The following is a 17,914-nucleotide window of genomic DNA, read 5'->3' as shown; positions in this document are numbered from 1 at the left end:
TAAAACTAAAACTTAAGTTAGTGGTCTTTGCATACACTGTCAGGTAGTCTTAGCTGCACAGGGGGGGAGTCCCTAGAGCAGGTTTGACACGTGTATAGAGATGGGAATCAACTCTCTTTGAGTTTAAATGAGCACAATTGATTTATTCCAAGAGGCCTTTGAATGGTTTGAAAAGTAGGGGTTGAGCCAAATAGGAGAGGGAGTGGGAGAACATAAAATCAACCATCTCGTTGTGATTCTTTTTTTTGCAAAAAAAATCACAAGATGGTTGATTTTATGTTTTGTACACATTTATTGGAATAGTGGGGGTTGAACCCCCCCCCCCCACCATTTCTTCAGCCAATCTTTTCAATCATGGAGTGGACAATTAAAAGCCACATACTAACAAAATTTGATTGATCACTTTTTCTCCGGCCTCCTTCTCCTCGTCCTCCTCCTCTCTCTCTCTCTCTCTCCCCTCTTCATCTCCACCACTCGTCTCTTTCTCTCTCTCTCTCTGAGCTAATTTCTCAAGATAATCACTCACTATCATTCCAATTTATTCTCTTTTTTGCCCGGCACATTGCTTATGTCCACATTCATTTCTATTACTAAAACACTGAATGATAGGGGATTGTTAAGTGGTGTAATGTGACAATAACATCCCCCCCCCCCCTTAATGGACAGACCAATTCAGGTATGTGAGGTGCAATTCAATGTACACATTCAAAGACATTTGGATAAGGTACAAAGTGAATGTTCTCTTGTGCAAATTATTGTCAGAGAGAGAGAAAGCAAGAGAGTAACGAAGGAAATCACATGTCAGGCAAGCTGAGGAGGTATTGAGGGAGAAATGAAAAAAATGAAGAAAAAGAATACAAACAAAAAATGGGAAAATATAAGAAAGGGAGAAAAGAAATACAGATTAAATTGTGGGTGCGTAACGTCATCTCTCACAGATCACATGTGTTGAAACAAAGGAAAGGTCATAAATCTTTTTTTCTTCTTTAGATTAAATGTTATTTTCAGTGTTTTCTTTGACTCTCCTGTATTCATATCAGCTTTTGCTGGGGAGGGGGTGGGGGTGGATTTGACCTTAAAAGGGATGCTCCGGGCTGAAAATTTTTATATATGAATAGGTAAAATAAAATTTCATCAAAATCGGATAACAAATAACAAAGTCATTGAATTTTAAAGATTTGCATCGATCCGGTGAAACAGTTCTTAGGCATGTCTTCAAGAATATTAAATGAGCAAATTGGTGAAGTCATATCCCCACTTGGTCTTTTGTATTTTACTACATGAAATTGGGTTTATTAAAATTTTTTCTACCAAGAACTGAAAAAATTGGATTGAAAACTGATTCAGTGCATTATGTATTCATTTCTGCAACTTATTTCATTATAAAGGAGACTCATTATTCACACATGTATGAAAAAATGAAACAATTATTTCCTGTACCAGTAATAACATAAGAAAAAGGAAAGTGGGGATGTGACATCAGCCCACCTTATGAATATTCATGATGACATGTATATCATTTTTTTCACAAACTATTGCTAAACTTTAGAATTCTATGACTTCATTATTTGTTATCCAATTTTGCTGAAATTTTCATCATTTTGCTCTGTGAATTTTACTCTATCTATTTAGATGTAAATATTTTCAGCCTGGAGTATCCCTTTAAGTGCACAGTGCAACACCATATATACTCTATGCAACAAAACACATGATACACCACAATACAAGTACACAATGCTCACAGTAATGCATTTTCATATAGATATTTATATATACAAATATTTTTTTTATTTCAGCATTTGTGATCTAGAGAATTCAATAACAAATATATATCCATTTTACGCCTTATAAATAATGCATTATCAATATTTGGCTATCTTGAAAAAAAAAGGGAACAATTTTGCATTTTCAACCAGACGCGGCTATTGTGGAACATACATGTTATAAGTTATCTAGTTTTATATAGAAGACTTCACTTAATATACAGTACTCAAACACAATTAAAAACATACATTTACCTTCATAATCACTGGAAATTGACATTTTAGGAAGAGGAAAGATAGAATCATTCGTAAAATCAGGGACTACTAAAGCACAAGTGCATAAATACTAATTCACTGGGCAAACACACACAGTGATGAGATTGGTTTTTTTTAGAACATTCTTCAATATATTTTATACACCAGTAATCGCAATAACCAATATGATTCTAGTAGAATTCCCATGAAAACATGAAACCGCTACATGCTACCATATTCAGAAGTTGTATCAGTGCAAGAATGCCATTAACACTATCACGCATCGCATGCGCACAAAAACGCCCTTAGCAGCACGCAATAGTGCATTGCATAAGGGCATTTCTGCACTGATAGGGTGAGCGAAAATGTTTTTGCTGAGGGCCTTCTTGCACCGACATGAAGAAGGGTAAAGACCGACTTCCAAGTGCAACAACAAGTGATATTGATCAGGGCCTGTACCACAAACAATAGCTATTGATCACAAGATTGTCATAATTGATTACATATAATACTCAAAAGAATCAAGATGAACATTGTGATTAATCACTATGTGTGATACTTGGCCCCGACAGTGATGAATGAATGACATACAAAGGACTTCACATACGAAAGTGATAAAAATAGAGAATTGCCTTTTAAAAGTTCATTTTCACACTGAGACATCTTTAACAACTACTATTTCCCCTGACAATTAGATCACTTCTATACAATAATATGGCACCAAATATTCCATCACGCTTTCCCTTATAAACAGGATAAAATAGAGATATACCCACTGACAGAAAGAAATATTATATGATATTGTCATTTATGTAATTATTATCAATTTCAAAATCAAGAAATACAAATTCATTGACTATGATTCACAAAGAAATAACGGTACACAACTCAAAGCAGAAACAATTTCTTTTTTTCCTTTTTAGAATCATTTTAAGAAAGGCATCCAGATTCAGTGAAAAGGAGAGCAATAACTTCAAAGGTTTATCTTTCCAATTTTATTTGAAAAAAAACCCCATCAATTTAGTTATTTTTCAATTAGGACATCAGCCTTTCATCAACATCTTCCTTCTGACAACTTTCCTTGATTTTGATTGGCTAAGGAGCACTGTTACTATGGTAACTGTCAGATAAAACACCCGACAATTTCATGACACGCTCAACAGAAGTTCATTGCTAGATTCAGAACAGATATATGAATTGAACATCTGGTTCTAGATCAACATAATGATTACGCTATAACAGGTTATGAATACAATCCTGGGACTATATATTCTTATCCTTAGGGGTGGGGTAGGGTGGGTGGGGCGGGGCAGTGGGAGGGGACGGGATACAATGGTTCCAAAGCAACATGCAAAACAATTTTTGCTGTAAATAAATAATAATAATCCGCTTTTATATAGCACTTAATCCATCGGAACAACGTTTCTAAGCGCTTTACAGATATATTATTACCCCGGATTCAATCAGTCATTCCCGCACACAATGTGTGCACATCCTCCACTCCCTGGGGAGTAAAGGCCATTTCAATGGCAGATAATTTTCTGACACTCTGTAAAAAATGACACAGTATTCACCGCTGAAACCATATGTTCGTAGCATGGTCACAAAAATTACTCTTTTTCCAATGAAATTAATATCCTTATCTCATATTTCATAATATATGTCCAGATGTTATGATAAAAGGGTAAAAGTCTTTGATAGGACTCATTGGAATTCAGTTTGCCTTTTAAGGTAATGGAGATGACACTAGTGTAAGGGGGAAAAGAGTACAATGTACATATCATTTCTTCAACCCTTAATAAGGGCAAAAGATGGAAATTACTACATTTTAGCAAATCTTTATAGTACACAAAGGTAAATAAAGCATTATTAATTCATTCAATTATTCATACTATTTCTTTCTTTCGAATTCACATGCTGCTCTTTGGTAATTTGAGTACCCACTGTAAATGACCATGTATATAATATCTCGGCTAGTTTTCACTTCTATTAAAATCAATATAAAAAACTTCTAACTTTCTATGAGATTATCAAATGTGTTTATTTTTGGTTAAAACTCGATAATTCATATTCATTGGAGGGGGCAAGACCTATCACATGATAAAACAAAATTCAACAGTTAATGCAGAAAAAAACACATGTGCATACTGAACAAAAGAGTGGCATTAACTAACAATAATCCATAAAATAAATTGCGGATCAGGGCCCCGTCTTACAAAGAGTTGAGATTGATCCCATCAATCACAACTATGGACGGCCAGCAACGTCAACATAAACAATGCATATTTGTTCAAAAAAATTTCTAGATATGAATGCATATCCATGAATTCATTGATTTCTTGACTATTCGGGATGTTCTCCTTTTTTTACAAAGGACATTTTACAAATTTCCTGTAGAAGAAATTATGACACTGATGGATTTCCATAGTGTTACGATTGACTGGATCGATCGTAACTCTTTGTAAGACGGGTCCCTGAAATACATGCATCTGATTGGTTAAACACACAATTGTGATTGATTTCAAGTTGGTTTGATTGCAACATGCTATAAAAGATCTGTTTGCTGGACATGCTTGCCAAGTTAAATTAATGAAAAGGTAAGAGAATGATGTAAGCCCTTTCACACACAAAAATAAGATGGTTTTGTATGACTAAAATCGCGTTGCAAACATTTGAATTATCACTTTTGTTTGAATAGGGGTATCCCTATAAGACAAGTTTTAAAATAGTCATCTCCCTGTATAGGATGTTTATAAGCATATACCATCTTCACCAAAAATCGATGTAAAATAAATGTCAATATTCAATATGATCCTGTTCTAACGTGGTAATAGTGAACTTTACCAATGGTTTATGGATAAAACTGTCGGATTGCTTAAAGTGGATTAATTCATGTAATTAAATGTGAGCATTTTTTGTCAGAATCCAATTTGCATAAAATGGTTGCTATACTGGGCAAGCACTGGCATGCTAATCGTAGGTTATAGATAATGCTTTTTCAAAATATACCGGTACACAGACAAGTTAACAGGTTCATGAAAAAGGCATTTGATGGAGAAGTGTGACCAAACAAGAAAATACCGATTTTAAGTTTGGTGTTGGTGACACGAACACAGATTCAGGGTGGTGCATGAAATCTTAGCCCATATTGTGTTTGAAAAAAAAAATGACACCATTCATGTTAATCAACAGCTCAACACTGAGTGACATAAACACTGGAATCAGTCCAAGATCGGTGTTATGAATGGTGTTTGCATTTCCTTCACACCCAGTTTGTGTTCAGCAAAATGGCACCACTCGTGTATTAACAGCTCAACACCGAGTAATGGTAATATGAACACCCAAATTATTCCAAGTTTGGCGTTAGGTGTGGTGTTTGCATTTCCTTAACACCCAGTTTGCATTTAGAAAACCGCACCACTCATGTATTGACAGCTAAACACTGAGTAATGGTAATATAAACACCCAAATTATTCCAAGTTTGGTGTTATGTAGTGTTTGCTTTGTCTAATACCATATCAATACCAACTTTCAACACCACTTTTCAACACCGACATTAAAATAATGAAGTGTACATTGAACATGAGAAGTACAAGGACGTGCAATAGTTAAAAGGGCATTGCTTTTTAAGAGACCATCTCAGGATGTGCGAAGAAAATGAAAAGTGAAATAACAAAAAACGCAATTCGACTTTACTTCCACTAATGCTCATTGTAGGATTCACTCTTTCCAACAATAATTCGAGATAAGCGAGGAATATCAAACAAAATAACGAAAAACAATTCTTGAATTTACTTCCACAAAATATCATAGGAGGTTCGTATTCATCCCCGCATTTATTCAACCATCACTACAAATATTTTTAATTGAAATAAACAATTAACCAAGGTCACAAATATATATATTATATATAGCTTTGTATTTATACAATTTAATGAATTCATCACGATCGAATGGGAAGTCGTTAAGACTTTTCACAAATATGGCATCTTGATAAACAGACATTGAGATATCACATCACAGATCAAAATAGAGAAAGTAATATAAAGAAAAAGAACTCCGCATTTTACAATGAACTAGAACGAGTGATTTGATTGCAGATAGAAATGACAGAAATAGCTGCTATGTGGTCATGGTTTAACTGTTTTGTTTCTAGACACATAAGATTGTTATTTCCAAAATGAAACAAGGTTCAATAGTTCACATGTTAGTTAATCAAATGAAAATAAAGTTTGATAGTCTAGCAATGAAGTGAGGTTTGTACAGCTCTACATAATTCTGTAATAACAAACCTTTTTTTCATGTTTAGACTATCAAACCTTCGTAATAGGTCCATGGAAGAACTGACCTTTCTTTCTTAATTTTCAAACTAACAAACTCATTTACTATAAGACCAAAACTTTTGGAGCAAGGCCATAAATGCTCAGATGAATGAACCAGTTTTCATTATCGGAATAATAAACATCTTGGTATGTGTACGTTTGCTCGTATCAAAACAACAAACCTTTGGGATGACAAGCGTAACCCAGTTCTCTTTCTCACCATATTCAATGCGAGACTACTTATAACCAAGATAAATAGAATAAAGTGTCTCGAAAAGGAGATATACTACCTCTTTGGCCATGATAGCACAATACACGGTCTGTTTGCAAATATGGAGAACCCTATTCCTTTTTATGTATTCTGCCTCTCCCCACAAAACTGAAAAGAAAGTGTCACATCCCAAAGCACCTATCCCACTTTAAAGATACTATGGTCCGTATTCTAAAGTCAGGTTTAACTTAGACCATGGTCTAACTCTGTGCTAAAATTATGGGAAGCCAACAGTGTCAAAATTTTTATTAAGTTGTATGTTTACTCTGCTCTTCCCTGATTCATCGATGGTGAAGACAATCATCTATTCATACTTTCAAGACAACTATGAATGATTTGAGAGCCAAATGAGCTGAAATATGATATCTATACTGTTCGTGATTTATGTAACAATTGGCTATCCATACTTAAACCCCAATTTTAAACCTGAGTTTAAGTTAAACCCAACTTCAGAATACGGGCCTGTGCAACTTTTCATTACAACTCCCCTGCATCACCCATTACATTGTCTATGATGAAATCGATCAAAGGATTGGTAATAAAAAGTCGTTTTGGGGTTCCTGCAGGGACAGTCATAGCCATGTCTTTTGACAAGGTGCCTAAAACCCCTTGTTGGCTAATGATGCAGTCTATTTGTAAACACTAAATGCACGCTTTACAGAACTAGGCTATGGCCTGGATCCAACAGGATCACCGGTGGTGGAGTCACTGCTGTCTGTTTAATATCAAGAGATGCTTTGCATGAGGGTAACCTTGCTTGGCGGCAGAGGTGACAGAGGACAAATCCAAGGGTGCACCGAGGAAAAGGACGGAGTAGTAGATTAGACTGAAGGAGAGGGAGAGGTAAAGGGGGAAGGAGAGGAGAAGGGGTAGGAGAGAAGGAAAGGGGAGGAGAGGGGAAGGGTAGGGGAGGGAAGGGACGGGTAGGGAGCTGAGGAGAGGGCAAGATAGGAAGGGGGAGGGAAAAAAGGGAAAGGGGGAAGGATGGGTGTGAGGAAGAGTTGGTAGGGGGAAGGGTGGGGGAGGGAGGGAGAGAAGGGAAGGAAGGGGTAGGGAAGAGAGGGGTGTGGGTAGTGTGAGGAGGAGTTGATCGTGAATGGAGGGAAGTTGGGGTCATTCTTAATTCAGAAAATTCTCAAACAAGTCATAAAGAAACATGCAGCAAACCACGAGCAATACAATGAGGACAAGTTACTTAATATAGGAAACTGGCACATGCAACTTACACACAGTGAACACATCGTAAAGGGGGAGGGGAAAGAAATGAGAGTAAGAGAGGGGAAGATGGAGAGAGAAGGATAGAGGCCAACAGAGAGAATGCAAGGAAAAGAGAAAAAAAGTGAAGAGAAATAAGAAATCGAAATGGACACAGAGAGGGAGGCAAAACAAATGTTAATTGAAAGTAAAGAGAGGCAAAGAGGAAGAAAGAGAGAGAGAGAGAAAGAGATGGAGAGTCAGTAAAAGAGATGGTGAAAACAGCAAAGAATATATTCCAATAAACAAAACTAAAGGCTGGTTCATAAACACTAAAACGTTACGAGCTTCATACATGTGTGGTCAGTTCCTCTTTCTCAGAGAAATGTCATCGAAATATAAAATTCAAATAATTTAAATTTCATAACATCTAACCTTGCAGCAATCATCAAGCATTACACATTACCTTGTGTCAGAGTCACAAACAAAGACGTTGTATGCACGTTACATGCAAGTTACGAATGACTTTACGCACCACTGGTGACCATTTCCTGTGCTAAATGATATCCCTATGTAACTGATTTAGTGCCAAAGAACAGGTTCCAGTCGTGCGTAAAGTTGTGCGTAACTTTACGAACAGCTCTATGAAACACCACCCTGGGCTGAAGTTATTCAAGACTATAATTATGTGTATTAACATTTCTAATTTAGTGATTTGATAAGAAACTCCCCAAGACTTTTTTTCTTCGAAGCGATTCAATCAACAAGCGAGATTAAACCTAACCATCATCAAAATTGCATAATTCTTTTGGAAAATACAGCTTTACGAATAAATCTCATTTAATACTAATTACACATAATCTACTCAGCTGCCTAATAATTTCTTTCATTAAATCAATGGAGAATTACATCAGCATGTAAGTTCCAATAAACTCATTCAACCTTCTTACAACAATAATAATTTCTTCATATATGTATTAAAGCCTCCTCCATAAATGGTGCGAGAGCTCAGTAAAATTTTGTGTACAAAATCAATGGGAGAAAAGGCATCCATAAATGAGTTTCATGAATACAAGAATGACCAAAGGTCCAAAGGCCCATTTCATAAACCTTGTTGTAATACAAAATCTGCAATCATATTTTATTGAAATCTTTCAATTTGATTGGTAATCTTTCTATAGAAACAAAAGCCCGAATTCACAAAGGTGGTTTGGAAAACCCACGGTTGGATCCATGGTTTAAGCAGATTTTCTGTATAAATTACGCTTAATTTACCACATATCCGGAGCGTGTATCAAAAATGTCCAATGCTGATGCGCCCTTTTGTCACAGGGTGCCAAATTTACGCCCATTACCATGGTTAGATACGCTATTTTATTCATGAGTCCACTGTTTGAAGAGTGGAATCATGAATTCAGAACAGTGAACTCATGAGTAAAACAGGACCAATCTCTTGGCCAATGTGGGCCATTCATGGGATATTGTTACCTATACATACATCCATCTTGCCTGTTATTTATATCCCACTATTCCACCAAAAAGTGTTTAAAGGGGAAGTTCACCCTGAAGAAAACTTTGTTGTAATAATAGCAGAAAAAATAGTAAAAAAATATCGGTGAAGGTTTGAAGAAAATCCGTTAAAAAGTAAGAAAGTTATTAGAGTTCAAAATTTTGGATTCGTCTCGTCATAAACGAGCAGCTGCCCCATGTGTTATGTAATATTAAATGCATGAATTTCAAATTTTGTATGGTTCCTGGTAACTTAATTTTGTTTTCTGTTAATGATCAGTTGTGAAATGATCTGTCTATCGATATACAAAAGTTACAGTGAAAACCATTTTCAATTTCTGAGAAAATGACATTTCATTAATTTTTTACCATTCGCTATGTAGGAATACTGCTCGCATATGACGTCACAAATCAAATAATTGAAATTCTAATAACTTTTTAATTATTTGTTGAATTTTCCTCAAACCTTCGGCAATATTTTTAATTATTTTTTCTGCTATATGTACAATAAAATTTTTGTCAGGGTGAACTTCCCCTTTAAATCCAGGTTGAAGTTGGTCATTCCATTAGTGTTTGGAATTTAGAGCAGAGCAATTGTCGCCAGAGAAAATGCCATGGAACCGTTTCTTGGGGCTAAGGACGTTTGTAGTCTGAAAAAACATATAATGGAACTTGAAGCATGGATGTGTGTTGATTCGCAAAAGTGATGCATTTTGTCACAGCATTTCTAAACAGCATCAAAACAGTACTGAGCTCTAGCTCACCATATCTGAATGAGGATAAGAGGGCTTGTATATACCGCCCTCTATCAGAACCCTCTGAGAAAATGTGTAAGAAGACACAACCAGCTCCCTCTCCCTAAGAATAAATAAAATTTGGTAAATCGCTCAGGTAGGCAACCCCAGAGATTATTCATAAAAGAGACATATGTCTACAAGATACATTTTCCTAAATCATTTTGACCTGTTTAAACCTGTTAACCTGTCACCGATTGCCACTGGAAATTATTGGCTTGCCAAATATAATAAAAATAAAAGTGGATAAAAATGCTCACATTGACATTGAGAGACAAAAACATGTACAAGAACATTCATACACTGTATAGACATTGATCTTATTTTTCTCTAAAAATTTGGACTTGTTGAAACTCTTTCCCCAAACCCAAAATATCATATTCACTCTAATACACAATAGGGGTGCATGCTATTGAAATAAAACCCTGTTACTCAGATATAAAGTAATAATTTACATTGTATATAATATAGCATGCAAGCCTGTTCAATGATTTTTCACATAAATATATAGATATTATAATTATCGACATAAAACGTGATTCAAATTGACTATCAAGGTGTTTTATAAAAAATACTATTTAATTTTTCTACATTCGTACATGTAATAGCATGAATTTATACTTCCATGATTTCTTCGTACACAAGGTTTTAAAAATACAAGTGCTCACATTATATATTTTATGACAAGTTCATTTTTGGTGTCAAAAAGGGCAGTTATTAAAATATACTTCAGAAAATTTCATCGAAGACATCAAATCTTAGGAGTAGAAGGTTAGGCCCATATGTTAGGCTTGTCAAAGTTGACTATTTCCCAAAAGTATTGAAATTCAGTTGAGGAGTAAATACCTACAGAGCTTCTTCTTTCTAAAGGCGTCTATCTCCAGTCAGGATGGCATACATTGAGCATTGCTAGGTTGGGCAAACACTTTAACTTGCTCAATCCAACAACACATGATGCATGCAATCTGCACTTTACAAAATACTATCTCTTTGTGACTCGGATCATCATTTCAAGTACTTCACAAAGATTTTTTATTTAAGTCTGAATACTTCATGAAAAAGGGGTATTGCATTTGATCAGAAGATCATTTTTGAGCAAAGGGGGGGGGGGGTTAATACTAACATTCAGTAGGTCGAGAACAATACAATATGACCTTAATGGTTTTATGAGTCTGACAAAAGGAAGCTTCACAAATTTTAGGCTAATTACTTAAATTTGGATTAATGATGATGGGAATTATAACAAACATTTCAAGTAGCCATTCCATAATCATTTCTTCTCATTGAAAATAGCAGTGATGTTCGCCCTTCAATATAAATGGATTTTAAGAGAAAAGTGGAGACGTTGCAAAAAAGAATACATAGCTACTGCGAGAATAATACTTGGATGAACATTTCTTAGGTTGAAGATAGCACTGTTAATACATTGATTCATGCAAAGTTGAAAACCAACCCCAGTTTTGTTTATATAATGATTATGAAATTTTATTAATCCAGGAAATACTTCCAGGGCCCCATCTTACAAAGAGCTGCGACTGATCTGATCAATCGCAGCTATGGACGGCCAGCAACATCAAAATATTTTCCAACTACATGTATGATGTATATTCATGCATTCATTGTTTTCCTGAACATTCCCTGTTCTTCTCTTTGTTTACAAAGGACATTGTGCAAATTCCCTGTAGAAAAAATTATGACACTGATGGATTTCCACAGAGTTACAATCGATTGGATCAATCATAACTCTTTGTAAGATGGGGTCCAGGATCATTGTGGAACACTTGGGTCACACCAACAAAACAGCCCCCAATCAACCAACGGAGATAAAACAATGGCTTATATTCTAAACTCAAGGTTTATACTCTGGGCCCTGTAACACAAAGCATAGCGATAAATAGCAAATATGAAAGAACACTTCTGATTGGTTCCTGGTTAGCATTCTTAGCCAAATGCTCATGTAAAATTGATCTTGATTGGTCAGTTCATTTGGCAACTGATCGCTAATCGTTGTGTTACAGAGATCTGGGCTCCGTAACACAAAGGTTTGCGATTGATCGTACGCTTGATTTTCACGATTGATTGTACAGTGTAGTCAATGTAATCAATCGTAGAAAAATTGTTCTACGATCATTGCTATTAAAGCTTTGTGTTACCGGCCCCTGGTCTAATTTTGTGGTTTTACTATGGAAAGCCAATCATGACATAAATCCCTAATAAGAGAAGTTTAATTTATCAGCTGTTTTGACAATCAAATCAATCAGAACTGTCTGGGAATGATAAATAAGACAGTTGACTTTATCATTAAAGCAGGGGTGAAGAGTTCAATCAACATAGGAAATATACAATGTAAAGAGAATTTTGACTTTGTTTGGCTTTCCAGAATATGAGCACAGAGTTAGACCATGGCCAAGGTTAAAACCAGACATCAGAATATGGGCCATTAGCTTTAGTTGGTCTGGAGTTGGTTTCACCGGTGTGTCTGAACTACATACTTGCATAGGGCTAAAGGGGTGTTCATGCATCGCAGGCCTAGATGGAGATTCAGGGCAGTTTACCGCCTAAATTGGAGGCAATCGGGGCCCTTTATGACGGTATTTGGGCAATTCGTTTTGTATTGCGTGGTTGGGCAAGCACACAAATAAAGGGCTCTAAATGCATCCAAATTCAATGGTCAACAGGTTAACCCATTGCCTATTGGAACCAGGGGAGCGTTTCATCCATATTTTCATCCGACAAGTTGTCAGATCTGACATCTTTCCATGATTTTGATCGGCTGAAAGGCACTGTTCCTATGGTAACTGTCGGATAAAATGGGACTTGTCGGATAAAACGTCCGACAAGTCCTTTCATGAAACCCCCCCCAGGTGATCCCTATAAAGAGCCTATGTATGGGAAATATAGAATTCAGCAGTCAACAGGAATAACCCATTGGGTGATTTCAAGTTCAGTGTTGACCTTTTGGTGTTGGTGTTAGGTCAATTTTTACACGAGTATAACACCAAACATAGAATGAAGATGGTCCCGAAAAGTCACTCGCTCGTTGTTGAGATGTCAATAATGTGATCTGGATCAGTTTTACGAACTAACAACAGGTTTTGGAGCTAGGGAAGCAATCCAAATTTCAACACTAGAACAAACACCAAGGCCAACACCTGACTTGAAAATCATCCACTGCCCACTAGAACCAGGTGATCCCTGTACAAAACCTATGGGACTCACTGAATTCAGCAGTCAATAAGAATACCCATTCTTTGCCTACTGAAACAAGGTCCCTGTACAAACCCAATGGGAATTGCTAAATTCCCCATTGATTAATGGAAGCGGGTGGTCCCTCTACAAAGCATATAGAATTACAGAATTTAGTAGCCACCAGTGGTAAGACTTGTTGACAGCACTTCTTGATGCAATGTATGTTTTCCATGTTAAGAGACATCATCACTCGATTTCTGACATCTGCAACATTGATCTCACTCAAAAATGAAATCACTTGGACGATCGCTTGTGCGTTCCTCCGATTAACATCAAACTGCAAACGTTGGCTCCTCACCATTTGTGCTTTCGAAACAGCAAAAGATGCCTACGCTAGAGCTTCATTGTTTGAAGAATTTCGCTACATAATTCCTTATACTGACTGGCATCTCCAGCTATTTTCCGTAATTTGAGACCATTAAGCGCGAGACCCGGAACCCGACACACTTCCATTTCCATCTCCACACCGTTCTGTTGCAACTCAAACATATTTTCGTTGTTCGTGTAAACTAAATCGGGGTGCCTGCGATCCAACGTCCTTCGGATTTCGTTCACTATTTCATTAAGTTCTTTACACGTTGTCATACTGAACGATTTCGCGTGCTTTATCGGCGACGGTTCGCTCGCGAGGTCCGACGAGTCGCTCAGCGAGATACAACTCATGTTCATACTCTGCCTGATCAACGGCGGAACGCCGCCCTCGTAGTCGAGTTTGACGAGACCGACGGTCATGCCCGAGTTATTATTGTTCGCCATGTTGAATATGTCACCGGAAGGGACGCGAAAGGTTCTTTGTAAGAGCTGGGTTTGGACGTGCCCTGTCGTCGCGTGAGCCGAGTGGTGACGCTGGTGATTGCGTAGTTGACCCTGACTCCCCCGGAAGCCCAAATGGAAGAGTCCTAATCCAGGCAGACAGACAGAGAGAGATAGGAGAGAGAGAGAGAGAGGAAGAAGGGGGGAGACAGAAAATGTGTGCTAAGTGAATGGTGCGTGATGAAATCATTCTCATACATAATGCAACATGGTGAGATGAATATTCATGATTTTGCGTCTAGTGCAATGATGCTTGTGAAAAAGTCTGAAAATACATTGACTTTGATTGACTCTCATGGAACAAAATACCAAACGAAAGCAACTTCAAATCATTTTTTTTTTCCTTTTCTTTTTTTTTTTTCATTTTCTATGCAATCATTCTTTGTCCAATCAACTAAATTTCAGGAAAATTCATTCTTTTCGTTGGTATTTTTGTAGTAAATTTGTCGTTTTAAATTTTCCTTGTACCACAACATTTGGAAAGGGAAGGGAAGGGTATGAATAACATTTCTTTTATAGCATTTTGTTTCCATTGCTTATATTTTGTATCCTCGTTTGGGAGGAAGCAAGTTGCAAATTCTTTAACAATAGCTTTTTCAACGTTCTCACAAGTTGTTTTTTTTTGTAGACATCAAATGGGATGTGAAAACAAAGAAAAGCTGATGGGAGGGATACTATGGGACAACTGAGTTATTTCTTTATCCATGAATTCATATATATTTCATTTTAGATTCTGTTATGTGTCAAAATAGTGGCACACGATTTTAAATGTAAAAGACATAGCAAAGTGCGCTTGTATCAAAGAAGTTTCAAAAATCATAAATTCCTTATCTTTCCCAAAATGCTTTTATGATGATACTCTTCAAAATCTTACTCATTTTATAATAAATTTATTTCATTCAGAATTTATAAAATTTCCACATTTGCTTTCATTATGTTGCCATTTTCAGACAAACATGCTGAAAGAATTATTTGATTTGTTTATTCTTTTCATAAATTACAAAATTTGATTTCATTTTTTTTTTGTCAAAATCTTCTCCTGCATCAAAATGTGATAACGGTGTTCATTTTCACAAAATTATGAAAAATTAGTATTTTCTACTTGAAGGGGGGGGGGGGCAACCAGGGAAAAACTAAAGGAATGTGGGGGGGGGGGTAAGGACAAGCATGCACAAGGTCTGTGGTACATCAAGCCAAAATAACAAAATAAAAAAATATAGAATTTTGCACCAATACACTAAACACAAAATTCAATACAGAAATTCATATCAATCAATAAATAGACTGGTTTACTCTTCCCCATTTAAATGTATCAATGTTTCTGTAATTGTTACTTGAAAGATCAAGAATTTTCATGGTGGAAATTCATATAAAATCCATTGAAGATCACCATGAGCACCGAAAGGTGGACCTGTGCGCTATATAAGTAGCCACCATTATCATTACTTTCGCATATAATCTCAGGCTAGTGTTTATGGAAAATTTGTGTTAAACTGATATAAAATAGTGATGGAACGGTTAATGAATTAAGATAGTTTGAATTTAGTCTGCATAATCATAGTGACCAATGCTATGTTGGGGAATTCTTGATCACGTTTCAGGTTGCATTGAATAACCGTTATTTACATTCATTCAAACTTGTTTACAGAATTCAAATGGGTGAGTAAGCCAGTCTATTACAATAGAATGAAATAAAATGATTTTAACATAATAAGCATAACAAGAATCAGATTATGCATTCAAATCGGGCATGGATAATTCAAAAGAAAGGGCACGACCTTTGACCCCAAATCAAAATGGATTACAACTCACTGTAATCATCTATGCCCCGTTCACTGTTATTAAATATGTATTTTATCAAACAATGTGATCAATCTTTACTATTATCACTTGTCGGCATTGAAATGTTAAGAAACAATTTCCATGTCATATATACAAATCGATCAAATTGAAAATGATATATGATATAATATACGGTGATATACATATATATTCTTGATTTTCGTCCAATACTTACTTGTCACCTTTAAACAATATGAAAATCATGTCCAATAATCAACACATTATCGTACCCAATATATGATACGGATATCTTCTCTTCGCTCTATGAAATAAAGTCAATGATGCTTGTGATATATTTGCTCATACAAAAAATGTTTTTATTTTGGATAAATATGAGATAGATCTCAGACCAAGTCTAGGAATGATTTAGACCCAGATTACATTTGGATCAGGTCTAAGATTCATCTTGGAATATTTCCAAGGGTCATCTTGGACTAGGTCTACAGGTCATCTTGGTCTACAGATTATCAAAGACTAGGTAAACTTAAAAAGAGTGATATTGGACAGATATTCATCCAGGACCAGATCTAAGAAAGATCTTGAATTGGGTCTAGGTGCCATCTTAGGCCCAGGTCTCATTTTTCCCTTAAAGCAGTTCTGAAATTTCAACTTCAGACCTATTCACCATTCTTAAATCCATCTTTAATCATCTGTAAACAAACTAGAATACCTAAAATTGTAACTTTTAATTTTACAACAAAATAATACATTAGATCTTTCGGGAAAAACGTTAAGAACTTATCTACGGCCGATCGAGAAGCAAATCCAAATCTTGAAATCATAAAGGTGATGCTTGAAGCTACAAAGATGATGATGAGGTTTCTACTGATACAAACAAGACTCAATGCATGATGGGCATGCAAACAGCAGGGATGTAGTCAAGGCCAGCTTGGAAGCCACATTTTGCCGGCCTTGGCTTCGGCCTCGGCCCAAGTCACGTGTTCAAAGTCAAAGGGAGTAGGGTTTCTCCGGTGGCCTCGTGACTCGGAAACACCGGCCTCGACTACATCCCCGGCAGACAGGGATATGGGAGTTGAGAGAGAGAATAGAAGAGGGAGGAGGAGCAGGCTCCGCCCACCTTGGTCTAAAGGCTCCGCCCACTATGGTAATTACAGTTCCAGGCTGTTCATCTGATGACATCTCAGGAGGAACGGCCTTACTTCTCAATAATCTTAATTCTGTTACATTAACATCAACCTTATAACAAAAAAAATGCACATGTTCAACAGCTTACGACCTGCTGGATTTCGGGCATTACGTCATCTGTTGCCATGGTTACCATCAGAACATTTCCGGTCATACAGCAGACTTCTAAACAGTTCCAGAGGCTGACGTTCTTCCATTTTGCTTTGAATCTTCCATGATGAACATCTTTGTGCATACACTGTGAGGTTACACGCTTTAGATTACGAGGTCATCAATTTTCACTTTTTGCATTTCAGCATTTTTAATACCATGTTTTGGTGGAGCATGATGAAAAACCCCCACTACCAAGATTTGATATTATTATAATTGACCTGGTTCCAAATGTTAACAACCAGGCTAATAATACATTGACTTCAATAGGGCTAATTATGGATTCACAGGCTCACATATCAGGCCCCCACGGACCGATTCTCACCAAACTTTGGTAGTAGGGCTTTTTCATCATGCGCTACCAAAATATGGTATCAAAAATGATGAATTGCCAAAAAAGTTGTTTGTGGCGTCGTCACTTCCGTACTCTATTCCAATCCAATTCATTTTAGTATTTGGTACAGTGCCCTACACAATTTACTCCAGTAGAAACTTATTGGAACCTATCATTTAAAGTTTCAGTAAAACCTTTGTGGAATTCTCAGCCCTTAACATTGTACTAAATATATCCTCCTTTCCTTCATTTATAAGCACTTTAAAGATATA

The 17,914-nt window shown here is 36.4% G+C and overlaps 1 protein-coding gene across 1 annotated transcript in view; it reads right to left on the bottom strand.

The window, feature by feature from the left end:
* Positions 1-13,243: 13,243 nt before the first annotated feature.
* LOC121419738 (serine/threonine-protein kinase SIK3-like) overlaps positions 13,244-17,914 on the bottom strand; it is a gene marked incomplete at its 5' end in the record, with an annotated part of 39,604 nt that continues 34,933 nt past the window's right edge. Inside the window, one exon of the mRNA XM_041614194.1 lies at positions 13,244-14,256. Coding sequence (XP_041470128.1) covers positions 13,691-14,256 — 566 coding nt within the window. The remainder of the gene's footprint in view (positions 14,257-17,914) is intronic.

The sequence above is a fragment of the Lytechinus variegatus genome, chromosome 8, assembly GCF_018143015.1.
Source record: "Lytechinus variegatus isolate NC3 chromosome 8, Lvar_3.0, whole genome shotgun sequence".
Classification (NCBI taxonomy): domain Eukaryota; kingdom Metazoa; phylum Echinodermata; class Echinoidea; order Temnopleuroida; family Toxopneustidae; genus Lytechinus; species Lytechinus variegatus.
This window is presented reverse-complemented; position numbering and strand designations above follow the sequence as displayed.